At 37.4% G+C, this 18532-nt stretch overlaps 1 protein-coding gene across 3 annotated transcripts in view; it reads left to right on the top strand.

Annotated features, from left to right (window-relative positions):
* The window catches only part of LOC111243318 (proton channel OtopLc-like), a 42230-nt gene that overhangs the window by 8398 nt on the left and 15300 nt on the right, over nucleotides 1–18532 (top strand). For 2 of the 3 annotated variants that reach the window (XM_022788670.2, XM_022788673.2), the window contains exon 2: nucleotides 8874–9040. In XM_022788670.2, the coding sequence (XP_022644405.1) occupies nucleotides 8874–9040 (167 nt within the window). Of the gene's footprint in view, nucleotides 1–4185; nucleotides 4518–8873; nucleotides 9041–18532 lie in introns of those variants that run through there. The other variant, XM_022788672.2, reaches the window with a different exon arrangement.

Below are 18532 nucleotides of genomic sequence, written 5' to 3'. Positions count from 1 at the left end.
ATTTATATTGTAGAATGTCAGCCTCGATGTGAAGTACTACATGCCATGTTTTCTTTTCATAGGTTGTTGCCTATTCGGTCCGTTGCGTCACTAAGACATGGACCCACGATGCCTGTGCCCTTTGTGGACAAAAAAAAGAACGTGCAAGACGCCTAGTTTGTGGTTATAATTACGGCAATCGCCGCTATTATGCATATAGTGTTGTTTCATGTGCGAGAGTTGGTACTCCCTACATATGATTGCAATCGCTGCTATCGAACCAAGTGGAAAAAGAAACCGTGTCCCTCAGCGCAAATTAAACTCACGTCCGCTTTAGGTTGACACAGTATGCACAGCGTGATACCGACTGAGTCATCCGTCCAGCAACGTATGTAACTCGAACTACGCGAAGGCAAAATCCTTGGCAGAATCTGTCAGACTTATTTCAAATAATTTTATTACCTGGGTTTTTTTTTCAAGTTTTACAGGTGCTTCAGCCCTAGGGGCGTGAGTGTTGTTTGAAACCACGAACCTGCAACAAAAATTCAAAATTAGGACATAGACAAGCACTAAGTTGTACTTTGAGGTTCGATTGGTACTTGTTTTTGTGGAGGTCTGTTACTGTTACCCGTAACTATACTCTTCGTTTTGCATTTTTGGTAATCCTGATTACTGAGTGTTTTGCCGATCGTTGAGCTGTAAAGAATACAAGGATAACAAGATTGCCAAATAAATTCAAGGAGTTTTATGATACTTCTTCATAATACAGAGATCATGCAGGAAAATAGAGAGTTGGAGGTCAAACCTGCCCAAGATTCACATTGGAGCGTAAGAGTCGATTAGCGCATAAAATAGTTAAATCACAGTTTATCATTATCCTTTGAAAGTTTAAAATAACTTCTAACTAGTCTACAAATAATAGTCAGCTTTCAAGCCCGTAGGGGCATTGACTTTCAAAACGCTGAATTGAAATAATAATTTTAATTAATTATATGAATTATACTTTATTGTATTATTAGTGTCTTGAAATTGAGGAACATGCATGCTGCTTTCTTTTGCATTGATGGTATACGTATGTGATCTATATTGTTGTCCCAAAAGAACATTGGGGTACCTATTCATCATACTCATAGATGATGGTTATGTAACGGGCTGTTGGAACTGTGTATAGTAGCTAGCAGTTAACTTTTAGCTAGAAAAAGAATTAACGTGTTGTCATTTTCGTCACTTGTGTCCTTTTTGCTTCTACCTAGAAATTAATAAGCACCGTAGTATCTAGCTTACAATTTACTGCTCAACTAGGCTACAATTCTAGTAAGTATTACATAAAAACCTACTCAGTACCATATCCACCAGTATCATGCCTGATGTGGATCATTCAGCAGGTTATTTTAGAAAAGCACGTCTTAGCCCTTTTTCTTTCTATTTCAAAAATAATGGACTAACTTGAACCTGCGGTCGCCAGCAATTCGTAGCGGAAATTTAAAAATTGGTTTGTTTGAAACTACCATCATACTTAACTACTTGGTTGAATGTATTATACTACAGCTTAAGTATTATAGAGCCATTGATTCTCGAGCGGAACGACATTGTTTTTATAAAGTGTTTGTGTTTGTGCTAATTAATATGATGCTGTTAGAACAAGGTGACCATCTAGCATCGCTGGAATGGTAACTTCGATACCTTCATCCTTCGCATAGTTCTCAATACTTTAGACATAGCGATAGATTACAATTTCTTTCCATCCGTCGAAGACATCCGTTGACCACCTAAACCCGAAATCAAAATTTCTTGCAATATCCACACTCACTTCTGCTGAAATCCGGAATTAAACAAAAAAAATTACAAATATATGAGAATGTAAAAATTATTTTCTACAGATTCCTTTGTCAGAATTAGATTTTTCCAATAAGCATGATTATTAGGCACCTTAGCATATTACTTTGTGAGAGAACAATTGCGCTATATTAAAGATGTCCGGGAAACAAATGCTCATGGCTACCTTTCATTTAAGTCGGCGCCGGCACGGTACCTTTACATGCCGAACTCGACCTCGTACAAGCGAGTAAACCCATATTATTAATAGCATCTAGCAATGAATCCCAGCAATAAAACAGATAAGTTATGTTTCAAGCTGTGCGTAAAAGTGGTCGATCTTGTAATAATCTTAGCTTAGTTACCCTAGATGTGTTAGCTTTGCCAAATATTAAGACAGAATAGCATCTAAAATAAACATTTCTTTTCTTCAACTTTCCTAGATAAAACATAAATTAATTCATTGTTCAAATTGAGGAAGGTTTGCATGGTAGTAGTCAGAGTTTTGCAGTTCACCAGGGGGTCTGACCCAGTATAATCTGTATAGCACACAGAATAAACCCTGCCAGATTTAGTCGGACTTCCTTTGCACCATTTTCAGCCTGCTCATAATTAACTACAGCCACTACTATCAGATACACGAACACACGCTGGTGCGCGTTTCGTTCTCTGCACGCGAAACACCCCTAACGTTCTTTGCATGTCACTGACCGTCGGATACGAGGTTACCGTTATGAAAATTCCAATTATTCTAGTTAATAATTGTGTGAAAAAAATAGCGGAAAAAGTGGGGTCGGATGTTACGCGATTACGGCCATGCTCTTGTCAAATCCCAGTAGCCACTGAGCTATTCGTTTTCCTTAACACAATCTATCAGATGTTCTACTCATTCGTTTGGCCTGGAGAGCGTTATGCTGTTCGTTGTCAAAGGCTTCCTCGGAAAAAGCTTTAATTTCTGGGTTTAATTAGCGGAACATCAGCAGCTGTATTTCGGTATGATCTTTACAATGATCACAGACTAGCATCAAATCTCGTCTAAGTCATGGTCATAGGTGCAAACTAAACGGCACATCTCGCATCTTGAGATAGCTTGATAAAGCTTGACAGCTTAACAATACAGAATTATTAACGTACAAAGAGCAACACGACGATACACTATTTTCTTACGTTTATTTTACTATTCGTAGTTGATATATTTATTATATGTTATTTATGCGCTGTGTCGGCTGCGAACCTGCATGAACCTAGTGTAGTTCATATAGAGTATAAACTATCTAAGCTGAGACTATTTGAGTGGCCTTGTTCCATCACAGTAGCTTCATTATTGTCGGGATAGATTGTCATGCCCTATTAGGTAGCAATGGTTGAAGTTCACTGTAAATGTGCATTGGCTCATCAATTAGGAACATATGGCGATGAAATTGAAGATTGACGAAATAGACATTGACGTTACGTAGGCATCGTTTAAGCCTATCTAGGTTGCGCTCCAATGTGTTCTTCTAGTCCAAGGCGCCTTCCTAATTTCAATTTTTCATATATATTTTTTTAGGTTGTCATAAAGCAGACTCCACTTGCTTGTCGTGTTAGAACTGTAAATGGGTACGACCGATCTCAACCGAGGGGCAAGAAAAATTCACCAGTGGCAATTTTTCAACTACCGATCTCCGTTTTCCTCACCTACAAACTCACAAAACTAGTAGCTTTGACTTGCAATAAAGCAAACAATTTTTTTCGGCGAACTCGAAAGGCCAAGCATCAAACACTTTGTATCATATAAAAAAGGCTCCTTCTAATTCTTGTTAGCAATGTCCGGGCATGCTCTTTGCGCAGCAGCAACAACGACACTGGGTGCGCACTACCGTGATCCTTAACTGACGCTGGCCATATAGAGACAGAATATTAACATTGCGCATAGATCTAAATTACGCTACAATCATATAATCTGAATAGTGGACGAGACGTTATTGGCTGAATATAAGTTTTAGCAGATTAAGTTTATGGTACTTCATGCATGTTAAAATTGGCCGTAGTTTCAAAAAAGCGCTTATAAATCATAACTGAAGCATTTAGATTGTCACTGCGTAGTTACATCATCGGTATCGTTGTGAGGTCGATAAAGCGAACTTTAGACGGCACCGAGATTTCGACTCTATCCAACGCCGACACTGAGAGGAAAAAGGAAACTAGGCTTCAACCCGTACGATGAATACCTGTCTCACTGACGAGCATAAAAGGCGTTCGTTCCCGTTAAAGGACGTGTATCATAAGATAATTGGAGGGGAAGGGGGGGGGAGGGGGAGCGTTATCAGTAATGTACGCTGACAAGCATTAGAAGAAAGAACTGGCTTGCATTGAGTTACCTTGTCTATTCGACCGACTATGATGGCCGTAGAGTAACTGGCTACAGCCACTCTCCCATTTCTCGCCTTTCTCTGAAAGTGCCAGGAAGAGGCTGATGATCCGTTATGGATTGCTAATGCAGACAGTCCAGGATTTCGCTAGCCTCTTAGTCGATTGTCCTGGTGTTAACAGACGCAGGAGCATTGAGGACAGCAGTTAGTGTGACCAATATATGCTATTCTTCCTGTGTCAGTAAACAACCTTAGTCAAAATATTTATGTGAAAAACTGTTGATTTAGTTAAGGCGGAATTTCTGCGCTGAGGAGGCGCTGCAAAATGCGCACTCCCAAGAAGGTTCAGTTCCCTCTGATGATGCGACATAAGTGAGTAAACGCCCGCCTTCAAGAAGTCGTTGTTTGTGGCCTGCGGCAGAATGGCTTCTGCAGTTTGTGTCGTCGTATCTATTATATGTTGAAGCGGAATATACGAATAAAAGCTTTCACAAAAATAAAAATGTTTTTACGAAACACGTCAGTCGAACCCCTTCTATTTGAGCTTTGAGAGGATGCAAGCCTTTTATTTTGGATATTGCGGTCACTGTTGATGTATCTGTGGAAACACCATGTTACAGAAGCCGGTAACCCTTAACAAGGAGCACAAATTTACAGAGGTTTTGAGCCTTTTAGGTTACGAAATTTTTTTCAACAAGGTAAGTTCTAGCTCTATAGAGTGAAAGAGACTAGACCAAACCAGCGTTTGTATGCGACGAAAGTTCGTACAGCATTCACAAGCTGTGTGTACTTTTTTTTTTTACAATAGCTTCTTTAAAGTACATTCGATCTAAGCCAATAAGTCACATAACACATTTTAATTATGCCAACACTTGTGTTGCACTAAAATAATGCTCTGTGTCTCATGTGTTTTTACATTTATGTTGGGGATTTAGGTGCATGTTGTTAGCAAAGACGTCGTTGACGTTATTTCTCCCTTGGCACACCGTAGTGTTGGTTTCCACTGATTTCCTTGAAATCCTTTTAAGTTGAGGATATCTTCGTCCCTTGAATTTGCTTGCAAGTAAAATATCGACAAGATTTTTCAAATCCAGATTTTTCATGTATTTACTGTTTGATAGAGTTCGGAGCTCTCAGCAAGAAATTACAAGTTTCCTTCGATTAGTTTTCTGTAGACTGGAAATTAATCGTACGGCAGTCGTTCGGATTTTCGAACTTGAAAAGCCCCCTTGTACCTAGTTAGTAATACTGATGAGAGGGTTACAAACGGAACTTAAGCATTTTATACAAGCATGTACTTCAAGTGTTTCCATGCAAAATCGTAAACAGAGGATCTACTACTATATTCTTTCTTCAAAAATACTACGTGTAATATCCTTAATATGCCTTTAGGTTGAAACGTTTCCTCATAATAGGCTATATCCATTAGGATGCTTTATTCCAAATGATAGCAATAAAAAGTAGGTCTTCGTTTAAAATTGCAAGGCCTAGTATTTTGGTACGAAAGTGTCCAGAATGTATGTTACGGCCGGATATCAATCGAAGGTTGCATAATATGACTAGACACTAATCTTATTAATGTTATCAACTACCGTTATTACTAGAAGATAAGTGACGTTGTTATTAATTGTAGTAATATTTGTTTTAGCACTCATTGCCGGGTTATTCCAGTGATAACATTAGAGACCATAAAGTGAACACGGTGACAGCGGCGTAACGGGTGTATCTTCAACTGCATTGTAACAGCTTTGGAGGGCCTCCACTGTCCAAGGGGTGATCGGTAATGAGGTCTTTCTACAGACTGTGCTTACAGCTTCTTTCGCGTTTTTCTTCTTCCTTTTGAAGCGGTTTGCGTGAGTAACTACTGCTGCCGGTGATCCTTCATGTCCGTCCTACCGTAAGGTATTGCGGTAGTAACTGCTATTATTAGTTATTGTGGTGGTGGCTATAGCCGTTCATTGGGAGGCTTCCTGTATCCTGACGCTCTTGTGGTGATAATGCCCCTTTTATTGGCCCTGAAGGGTACTACATACGCGTATCATGAGTATCCAGAAACTGTTATGCATTTTGGCCTAAGTGGAGCAAATGAATGGACTAGTATAGCTCCTGTTTTCGTTTTGAATAGGACTACTTTCATCGAATGAGATTAGAAACTATGCAGTTACACAACAATAATTTCTAAATTATTCCGTAGAATTATTTTAAGCTTAAATATGTTTAACGTATGATAAGAGCATTCCAGCTCCGCGGTATTTCCTAAAACGCATCAATGTATGTATGGCTACATCATCTTTTCTATCTACTGCATTACATTAGCATCTGTTCTGCACTGATTATGGGCTTTCGCTCTACAACACCTGGCTACACAATAATTACTTGACTAAAAGTCATGCCACAGAATGCATTCAATATAATATTGTTTCCAAGTGAGTTTTTACGCAATCTTTCTATATGATCAAAAGCAGACATAGAGAATATGTCAGATAGCATAACAACTCCATTAAAATATTTTGACGGCTACCATGAATAATGGTAAAAAAAAAGCTGACTGCGTTTTATGTGTCGACCAATCTTTTATAGTACTCTAAAGCGTCCTACGCTAAACGCACGCAATTTCGAATCATACGATCTAATTCACATGCCAAACCCAGAAAAAAAAAATAACTTGAGCCTAAAGACAGACATTGTGTTTCCCCAGCGCAGAATTATTCCAAAACTATCATAAAAAAAATACAGACTCTTCACACTATTTACGTACTCAGATCTCGTAGCAATATCGATAGTTAAAGATCATTTCCCCTTAAGATAGCGGACTAATTGCAATAGGCTAACTGATACAGTGAAGACTCAATAAACAGTGATAGGTCTGTGACACAAAAGTGTAGGGCAAATGCTACCGGGTGGGGCCTCGACTAGAACATAGTTGTACAATACCTGCCCCACATTAACTAAACACTGCATTTGAATTTTCCTAATGCATAATAAGTGTATTCTTTCAGCTAGATAAAAGTAAACGCCACGAAATGACAAAATTCGTAAAATTGTAGCATGATTTAATTGCTGCTACAAGGTATTGGTAGGACAATGCAGTGGGTTTATTGATACGGAGTGAGAAAAGAAGATTGCATCGGGATAGCAAAGATTCGGGACCTGAAGGACTGCTAAGTTTTAATTCGAGTCAATGCTAACTGAACGATGGCTGCCTTTAGAAAAAGTCGTGTAACAATGGCTGTAGGGACAAGCTGCTTGCTTGATGCGGATTATGCATAAGTTCGTTTTTTCTCGAAAACTGTTTAAGTTGTAGATGAAGATAGCTCACGTTTTTAGGCCGACATTCACCGGTATCAGAATCAGTTACTTGGGTATCTCACTACATTTAACATATTTAGGTATAAAGCCACGTTGGGTTAATCACCATCGGAAATCGCAAAGACTGTTCAACTAACTTTGACAAAACTTCAAAAATAATTTTATTATTTGATGCTCTAGGTGCTTTGAAAAATGAATTATCAATTAAATCGGACTACTTGACTTTTTGAGATCTACTAGCCGATTTACTATTTCCTTCGCATAGTCATACATAAGAGTCCTAGAAGCACTTACATAAATGACACATTGAATATACGTTAATTCGGCACGTATTGTCAACATAGATAAAGTACAACCGTCTATTATACAGAGGTCTCCTAAAGCTAGTCACGATTAATAACAGGGATCCTTGATGACACTAAGTGGTACGCAAGCTACTGTAGATCTCTACTACTCTCATATTTTATGGCACAAATCACTGGATACAAAAGACTTATCAGGTAATGTGTAATCCTCCTCTTGGTAGCACCCGGCGATATAAACATCACTGGATGAACAAATGTTTCTTAGATAGCGAAAAGTACATATACACACGTGTTCGCTAGCTTGGTTGTAACTTTGTGCCTCGAATTACAGTTCAGGGTCTGTTTCTGTAAGGAAATTATGCTTCGTGATAGATTTTCACATATCTAAATAATAGACTTGTTCTTATTTAATTGATTTTTCTATAGAATCAAAAATAATTCGACAAAAATTAAAAGAGTTTATCAGATACACGAAGAATTGTTATAACAAACCAGATACCAATAGGTACTTATTGAAGTTCTGCATGGATTTAGATCGACTGCAAGAATGACATGAAATGCCTCTGCCCAGGCCTGTTTCAAACCTCGCCCAACTCGCATGCCCCTACCGTCTGTGGCAAACGCGCTACCACTATTCTATCGAAGATTGCGCGTTTTGCAATTTTTTTTTCACGTTCATTAACTATTGCCATAGCTATGTTTGCTCAGTCTCGTGCGGTGGAGCAAATTATTTCGATAAGGCTGGCTTCTGGAAGGGACGGCTAATTATGCAGAAAAGAGGCATATAAAAAAAATATACGGCCAGTCGTTTTTATCATTGAGTACTCGACCTATTGCACTTTGGGTATAGTTCATGGTTTTACTAATATTCGGTCAAACGTGGCTCAGCTAGGAGTTGAAACGCTTAAAGAATCGTGAAGGTGCAAATGATTAAATATAATGATAATGTTTGTGGCCAGGGAGAATATTTTTCGGTTGTTAAGCCTCAAAACCTTCAAAGTCAACACAGACACATCGAATATTTAGTATAAAATTTGAAAGTGAATAATTTAATTGAACCTAATACTACTGTTTGGCTAAACATACAATTTGTGTGATTTCTCGATGGTTGCAGTTTTGTCGGCGTGGACCCTCCCGGGGTGAGTCCCCCGGACTCCCCCGAGGTAGGAGGCTTAGTGAGTCCGGGGCCAAAAGTGATGTCAATTCCACCGACACCTCGATCCGTTTCAATGATTCTCCCGTCCAAATCGCCCGAGTCCGTTGAAGACAGCACCGATGACCGTGAGTTATATACAAGAAATCAATTTATATTATCTTGATAAACCAACACCGCTCGCTGAAAACATTGTAGATCTATCTTAATGCACAATTGATTATCATCATCACTTATTACTCTTAGCTCTTACACGACGATGATATTCCATTATATGTACTGCCTTATTATAAGTGCCAAGTGCTCCAATAGAATACAGCCATATAATATTCTTATGAATTTACATAAAAAGATGTATCAATCATTTTTCATAAAAAGCGGAAAAAAGATTAGTGTTAGATTCGAGAAAAACGTGGCCTAACAACTAAAGGCCGTTATTTGACAATCCTATTCGAATCTCTGATTCTTGCGCCTGATAAGTGTCGACAACCCACACTTCAGGTTGCTGGTTTACAAAGACGTTTTTACTCTAAATTTCTGTAACGATATCACAGGACAACAAAAAACGACTCTCCTCTACACTCGAGATCCGTTTCTCCTGACGTATCAGAAACCATCAAAAGCTTTCTTCTTAGCTTCAGTTCTTATATCTATCCTCACATTTTCACATGCTGGATTTCAATTCTCTTCGTTGCTAGTATCTAAATCTTTGTCAAATTTTTTCAGTCCCTTAACGATGATCGTTGTAACTTTATTTAATTGAAGATACACACAAAGAAACACGAATTATGTATTCGACACTATCGCAGTTTGTGCGAGATAGTTGCTACTATTGAAACAACATAAAACAGCCTTTCAGTCAGGTGTTCGTTATCAAATGGCAGTATCTACACAGGGATTGGCCTAAGCCTATAAGGTTTATTTTGACTCACTTTGTTTTTCAGGCCAATTCAGAGTGTTGAAATAATATTCAAACTAATGACATCTGTCATAGTCCTGAACGATATATCTTCTTTCCTTCTTAGAATCCAAGTTTCCAGCGTGATGTCGCTACATATATACAATTGAAGACACCGATTTACAGTGCGAATTTATTTGTAAAATAACAGAGTAATTTTCCAAATAATGATAACTTAACCACCTAAGCAAGGAAAGCAAATTCAGAACCATATTCTTATTTTTCCAAGCTATTCGTTGAGTTGGTGTATGTAGTTAAGCTGACAAATGAGTATCAAATACGTTGTTTATAGAAATCCATCGTCTTTAAAGACCATTTTGCCGGAATTTAATGGTATAGCTACGCGTTGGTTCGTATCGATGACTACACTTCCATCTTTCTGCTCACTTTAAACCGTTTTTACGTTGACATTCCATGGATGACTGTGTCAATAGATGCCATTTGTTTTTACTACGGTAGGTGGGGTTTTCTGCTCACAGACTGAACGTATATTTTCCCTCGGAGGTACAGTGCTTTTTCTCTCCATAAAGTCGGCTTCCATAAGTATGGCTCTGTCGTAACGAGTAACCGAAAAACTCTTATTGTCAACATTTCCCTTGCTTCTTCCTTCGGTACAAAGTTCATCGCAGAAGCCTCTTCATGTCTATGTTGTTCTTCACTTGTGACTACCCTTTAGCTGTTTTTTTTACATTGTCCTTTATATCTGCCATTTTCTTAACTCTTTTCTTATACCACAGAGCTCTCTCCTGACGTGCGCAGCGTTATGAGAGGCAGAGAACATTGTTGGTCACCAAGATCTTTTTTTTGTCATCCTACTGACTTCAGTCAGAAACGCCCCTTGCATAGGAACTGAGAAAAAAAATCACATAATTTAAGCCTGCGTTACTTCGTCCGTTGACTCTAATTCAATGGCAACTTTAACTGAATCCAATGGTAAATCTCGCGGGCCAATTCTCGACCGTCATTCACACAGGAAGCCACGGGCTGGTTGTTACGGTTAGCTACTTTACAATATTATCAAGGTAAAGGTTTTTTGAAAACGATTTCTTTCAATAGCGCCATTTCCCTAGTTTGTTGTCACTGCACCTCTTGGCGCAGCGTGTTTTGTTTTGCCGTTAAATATAATAAGTAGGCAATCTTCAATAGAAGACCTTCATGTAAAATAGCAATCAGATAAGGGAAAAATGGGCAATGTATTTATTGTATGTTTCTGTATTTACATTATGTATATGCTGACACTTGTTGGCTTCTACTTACCTGCTTTTGGGCCTAGTAAAGTCTGTTCACAAGGAACTATACTGGCATGTATTGTCGTATTGAGGCTATCCAATCATCTGACCAAAAGATCGTTTGTCAGAACCAGTATACTTTTAGAAACGTACTAGGGCCTAGCAAGGACATTGAATAAAATAAAGGCGAAAAATTCAATTTCTAACATAGCTCTTGGTTAGAGCTATTTTCAGTTTTAATGAAATTCATCCTGAGATCACGAATCGGACAAATCGATTTAATTTAACTATTTCGCTTCAAGCTATATACGTATTTGGCCAATTGGATGTCGTGGAAATGATTTGCTACTGGCAATGAACAGACCAGTGGAGCAGTTAATTGCTTCACGGATATATGTGACTTAATTTTGTTTTTCTACAAGATTTAAACGTTTGGAATCTTTTTTTCGCTTAGCACGAAGATTCGTTGAGGCAGCTAGACATATTTTTGTACCTTTGCCGGCGGCTGACATCTGTTCCCTTAGTTATTCTAATTACCCACATTCCACTGATACGGCTGGCCGATACCGATACAGAAACCCATTCTTAAAATGGCCACGAGCAGATATATCGGATAACTTTGCCTTGAGCGACTAGCATTAAGCATCTCTGCGTTGCATTTTAGCTGTCTTGTTGTATATTCAGGAAGAGCGTTGAAGCTATTATTCACGACGTAATTTACCCAGCGAGACACCGACAAATTTGATTAAATAGGTTTAACGGAATTCTAATAAGAGTATTACTAAACAACTTGTTGTCACCTCAGTTCTTGACGACACCTCACACTATTATATTTATCTGACTATAATTTTTGTCTGAAGTTCGTTTTTTCTTGACAGTAAAAATGATCTTCTTCAGAACTGAGCAAGGAGCAGCTGGATTGTTCCATGTGTCGACTTAACCGCCAGTGTCCCTTGTGTGTTATATTTACGTGTTCCACTTCATGATTGGCTACGGTGGCCTCTTCAACAACGGCGACGCTGCCGTGATACGACTTATCACGGTGCCGTCCACGGTCCACTCTGCCCGCTCTGACAATCCGGAATTTTTTACGGTCTACGTTGTGTGTTCTGATAATCCGGAACTTTTTTTTTCGGCTTTTGTTCGTTGCCACGTCTTTTTCTACGTATAACAATTTGTTGATAATCACCCGGGCAAGAACTACAGCTTATCGGATTGGTGATCGCGTTCGGCTATCAAACCACTGAAGTAAAAAAGGAACACCATGTGTACATATTTCATATAATTTTTGATAAAATTAGGGTAAAACCTCACATGAATGTCTTTGGAAGACGCCTGGAGAAATCACGGAAAATATTTTTCAAAATGATATATTTTTAAAAACTACGCATTTACATCAAAATGTTTAGCTTCTTTTTATCGTGCTACAGTATTTACCAATGATGTAGGCATAAAATTTGGCTTATCATCAACTAATTTTCTTATGAGTATGAATCGCAGATCTTGAAAAGTAATTTTCGTTAGTTTTCGATAAGTGATATATCCTAAGGATACAGACACGTACTTTGACGCAAGCAAAATACGTTGTTACTGCAGCCTGGGGCGTTCGGCTAAACTGCTTTTACCGAAAGCTCTTTTACTGCAACTGATAAGTGTTGTTTCTTCTGTTGCTCTCGTTCTTGTGCTACAATATTGAGCTGTTGAAAAAGACACTGGCAGTTTTTAAACCATCATTGAAGCAAATATTTAAAAATATCATTAAGTTACATAGTTACCGTTTAATCGATTACATTTTACCACTTTTCTGCTAACACCCTAATTCTATTACTATAATACATATGTAGATATTAGGCGAAAAATTGTAACAAGCCTTTTTTGCATCGTTCTGCTAAAACTAAATTAAGATAATTAAAGGGGTTCTGCAGAGACCAAAACAAGTGATAGCCCGATGGTGCAAGATCCAGGCTATATAACAGGTGCATAGAGGTACACCAACTAAGTTTTCTCAATTTTTGCTGGGTAGCTGAAGATTTGTCTGGTCTGGCATTGTTATGGTAGAAGGCAGCGCCTTTTCTGTCCACAAGTTCCAATCGATTTTTCTCAATGGCTCGTCGTAATCTTGTTATTTATTGACAGTAGAGTTCCCAACGGATCGCTTTTCCAGGGGGCAACAACCAATAAAGCATAATTCCTTTCCAATCCTATTAAAGACAAGGAATCACCTCCTTTGGCGACGGTCTGAATTTTGCCATAGATTATAGAGCGAATTTCCTTTATTTTATTTGCACATTATTGTCGTATATAATCCGTTTTCTATTAGCCGTAGTCAACCGCTTTAGAAAGGGCTCGATTTCGCTATTATTCCATCTATGTTAGTATGCGCTCGGGTAAAATGTCTTTCATCAGTTCGTACAGCACCCAAACATCGAGCTTTTTTTAGCCAGCTTCCTTCAAACGGTTCGAAACTGTTTGCTCGTAGATGCTTAGTTTGTTGAGGATAACACCATGGCTAACCAAATATTAATCTTGTTCAACTTTCGCATTAAGTTCATCAACTTTTTTCCTGGTGAGCTGCTACGAAGAGCATCCTTCACATCGAAATTTCTAAGGCGAAAGCGATAGTATTATTATGGAACTTTTTTTTTGATAATGTATCGTGACTGTGGGTTTGTGCGTTCATCGTGATCAAATTTTAAGAATAATTTTCACAGAAATTCAACTCAGCTTCAAGTCGATCTATCTTAAGTCTGGATAAAAGCATTTTATTTCGTCTATTACTGTCAAATTTCAGCTTTCAAATGACACCAACACGACATCACTGATATTACCTGAGATATGTGACTTTAAAGCTAAAAAGATGATCAATACTTTTTGGACAATTCAATATATATATATATATATATATATATATATAGAGTAAAAAACAAATCAAGGCGAAAAATAAGCATATTGATCGGTAATGCCAACCGCTGGACACTCGCCACATATAATAACAGCCTTAGTATAAACACAAATGGATGGACGACTGCAATATTGATTTTTTGTTAAATGCTGAACTAGATTACGGAAGAAGAGGTTGCAGTACTTTTCCCTTCATATCTGTTTAATGAAGAAAATTTAATTAAGCAATGAAGTATAGTGGAACCACTGGTTTCTAGGAAATAAAACTGATGTAACTTGTAAATTATCTATAGTATATTAGATCAACATCTGTGGCGCGAATATTGTTACTGTTGTATTTCTGCCAGTAAACCCTATTTTTTTTTCCTTTCTTTATAGTACTATCCATTTTGATAAACGCTTTCATATAAATGTAGTTGTTAGCTTCTAACGTTACTAGCGTTGAACATCTGTCGCCCATTAGTTTTTTTTGTCAAAACCATCACGAAAACAGGCCTCACTGACTTTCAGCTAAGGTCCTATCTTCAGGAAAATGTTTGCAGCGTTTACTTGCTTTCCGGGTACGATTGTGTGAAATCCGGGTCTTTAAAGGTGAAGCTACTTTGTATTACTAGTCCTCTTGTTTCTTTTGAGCGTGTGATCTAGGCTGAAATATGCGTGTTGCCGTGTTGGCCTTTGAGCGGCATTCGTGGAATACTATATCTAAAAAATAACTATCCGAATAATCATATCAGGCTGGGAAGCCCACCTCGATTTTTAAACAGTGGATTTTTACAGCGCAATGAGAAATATCTACAACAGCCTGCCTTTAAACCGGAGTTAGCTATTCTAAACGTCGCATACGCTTCGTTTTGAGATTATACAACAGTATTGAATATGGTACTTTTTATGCTGTAAAATAGCAATCCACTGCTAACGTCACTACCTTCACAATGACACCATATTTGAGCGACAAGCACTTGAAACAACATAAATTACGCTTGATTTTTCCTTGTTTGTGCTTTTATCTCCATATCTCAAACTATTAAATGGCTGTACTTGGATTTTTCGATCGAAACAAATAGCAAAGCGACAAACGTAACAGTGTTTTATTAAAATGAGGGGGTGTAGTATACGGGTATGTTAATGTTTCCCGAAAGTTGATATTATAATTTTTTAATGGGAAACAGAAAAGAGTGCCTAGCGAGAACACGAGAAAACGATTTGAATATTTTAGCCAATAATAATGCATAAGGGTTTTTCTTTGCTAGAAAATTACTTTATAGTCAAAAGTGAACGTAAAATTTTTTCCGTTTTTGTAAATATGCAAATTAAAAAGCAAAACGATTTATTTATAACCTACAAGCCACACCATAAGATAACCAGTACTTATATTATTAAATCATGTTTTCCGATTCATAATATTAAACTTATTAGAATCATTATTAGAATTCTAATACTTATGAAAATTGGGATTAGTCTATTTCAATTTTCAAACAATTTTGTCTCGTGATTTCATATAGCATAACCAATACTTGGGAGTCTGTAAAACAAGAAAAAACATGGATTACTTTATACAATGACGTTTCGAAGCCCATAGTCACAATTGATAAGGGATAGTCTAATAAAAACGATTTGTAAAAGTTGTCGACGAGATGCAAATACAAATCTGAACTATACCGCCGATACGAACCTAGTAAATACCGTGTACATATGATCTCTACATGATAGCTCACCAATATTCATCAGGACCCAAAGTGTAAATTAGCTTCCTGCAAAACTAAAGAGCGATGACTGGATCTTTTCGATTACCCTAAATCTTCGTAATTACAAAAAAACATGGCAAAATTTTGCTCGACTTTTCTTTTAACTGATAAATCAAAATTCGTCCGACGTAGGTTTTTTGAAAAATAACCAACATTATTTGAGATAAATTTGCTTAAACTGATTAGGAAGACAAGGTAAGTAGTATTCAATACGTAGCGATTTTAGAAACATTCAAGCCTAAGATATTTGCCACTATACAAAAACATATCTTTTAAGGCTTATGAAAAGTATTTGTCCATCTGTCCACTCATTTGATGTAATGATCGCATTTAGTACGGTACGTCAACAGTGACGTAGCTCAAACACGTACAGGAGCTTCGTCTCGTGCTTCGTAGTTGGTGTGGTACACAACGCAAATCCTGGGGAAAAAAAGGATTCTTAATCCTAGAACTTATCAAAAATTCAAAGGTAAGTGCTCTAAGGATTGAAGAATAACCAGCAAGGAGAGACAAGGTCTTATAAGCTTGAGATATTTTTAATAGAACGAACCTTTACAGCCAGTAGATTTTTATCACATTATTAGCACATGTGAGAAAAGTGAGAAGATTTAGGGATTCTGAACAAAAAATGTTAGCCTTCTTATTAAAAACCGCGTGACCCGCTCTCTCCATAAACCTTAATGCTGTTTTTGGTATTTAGGCAAAATTTAAATAAAAGCCGTTTACAATTTAGCAATCCATCGAGCACTCAGCTTGAATTTTTGATAGTTTCATCGCTAAATTTTTTTTGCTGTATCAAAAAGCCTGAAGCGCCCATTTTCTTAGTTGAACTAATGGTTCACTAATCGCGTGGATTCGCTTCAGAATTGATGCAATGATTTGCTTTAACCGTTCAACCGTTTAATTGCTTTAACCGTTTAATATGAACTGTTCCGCAACATTTTTCTTTACGTTTGGATCGTGTACTGTATTAAGCAGATGTTTTTAGCACGTTTTAAAAACTAAATATTTTTAGCTACGAGCAGCGAGTCTTCCTGGGTATAGTTATTTTTTTTTTCTAGCATACTCATGAAAAGACTTAGCAACAGATACGATAGTGAACATTTTCCAACGCTAAAATTTGGGCCAACTATGGCCGTATGCTCATGATTGCCATGCCGTACTGAAAGGGATCAATAAGGGCTATCCAGACCACGCCACCCTTTAAAAGCTATGTTGTTTAATCTCTTTCGTCAGTTTTGTTTTTTACGAAATTATAGTATTTCATTACTATTTGTTGAATATTTTGTGGAAAATTTGATCTCGTTGACAAACGATCTTCAACTTATTCATTCAGGCAAATATAATCTTGAATACAGAGTAGTCGAATACTCTTAGGGGACATAATGTATGTTTTTTTTCAAAAATACAGGGTGCATAATTTAGTAATAGAAGTCACATAAGCTTTCATTAGATATCTCCGTTGTAAAGAAATATGCCAGCCATCGAAGTATGTACCATCGATGGAGAGCTTAGCATCGCCTCGGTCAAACCATACAGGTCTACGTTCTAAGTATGACTAGAAGTGTCATTATCAAATGTTACCATGCAGGGTGTATCCTACACAAGATTATAAACATTAATGGAGGGTTCAACTTGACGATATCCGCCAATCAGTTTGGCCTTTACGATAAATTCAATAAATTTCTTCCTTCGAATTTCTACCGAGCAATAGCTAAAAAAAAACCTCCAAATTTATTGCAAACGAGCAAGTCACGATAGTTAGTTTACGTTAACATAACAATTAGACAGATGCCTTCGACACGCGTTGAAGTTAAGGGAGCTTGTTGCCGATTAACTCTCTTCAGCGCCTCAAGCATGAAGGACACTGGAGGATATCCACACTTGATGCAAAGATTTATCGCCGAAAAGAATCCTGTTTTTTTTTTTTCTATTTTTATTGCAAATACTGGCGCTGCGGCCAGAATGTTTCTATTCGTGTACGTATAGTAAGAGCTAAGTGCATGCCGCCGTGCTTATTTTTCAGAAGCGAACTAATTATATCTAGAAAACTTTATTGACGAACTCTATAAAATGTTATGAAACGATCATGGATCACTGTTTGTGAGATCAGCCATACGGCTTTCGACTACTCAATGAATCGGCTTATTCCAGATTTTCCGGTGAGCTGAGCTTCGTAAAGACTTCTGGTTGGCTTTAAATCGAATTCTACCAGGTCTGACCGATAAGACCTAACGTTCTACTTTACCCACTAAAATTCTGTTTTTTGAATGGTAGGCGGTCATACTGAATTCTAGATTTTTGTTGTCATAAATTGCTTTGCATTTTATATTTTTTTTTAGAAAAGATCATACCTTGCATGCAATCACAGCTTATTATACTGTCAAATGAATCGTACCTGGTGTCTTCTATTGGATGAATTTTATGAGCGTCAATATAAGTTTAAGTTTTATATGAGAAGTATGCTTACCAAATGTAGGCGTTGGTCTTTGCTGAGAATGTTAAACTGAGAGATCTGGAAAAAATTTCAAGCAACATGAATACCTTCCACCTCTATGAATATAATTTTCAGTGTATACATGACATAATAAACATAGTTGCCTTTGCATTTCCTAGAAACGTAAGCAGCTTATTATCATTTGAATGACTTTAATATACTCGCTTAAACTTAATCGCAATCTGCTTTAACAATAACAATTTAAGTGATATTATTTTTACAAGATCGTGCTACTTGTCTTGAATGAACTTATTCTCTCTCTCTCTCTCTCTCTCCCTCTCTCTCTATGT

The sequence above is a fragment of the Varroa destructor genome, unplaced genomic scaffold (genome assembly GCF_002443255.2).
Source record: "Varroa destructor unplaced genomic scaffold, Vdes_3.0 BEIS01000001.1, whole genome shotgun sequence".
Classification (NCBI taxonomy): domain Eukaryota; kingdom Metazoa; phylum Arthropoda; class Arachnida; order Mesostigmata; family Varroidae; genus Varroa; species Varroa destructor.
Note: the sequence above shows the minus strand (reverse complement) of the source record. Positions and strands in the feature narration are given on the sequence as shown.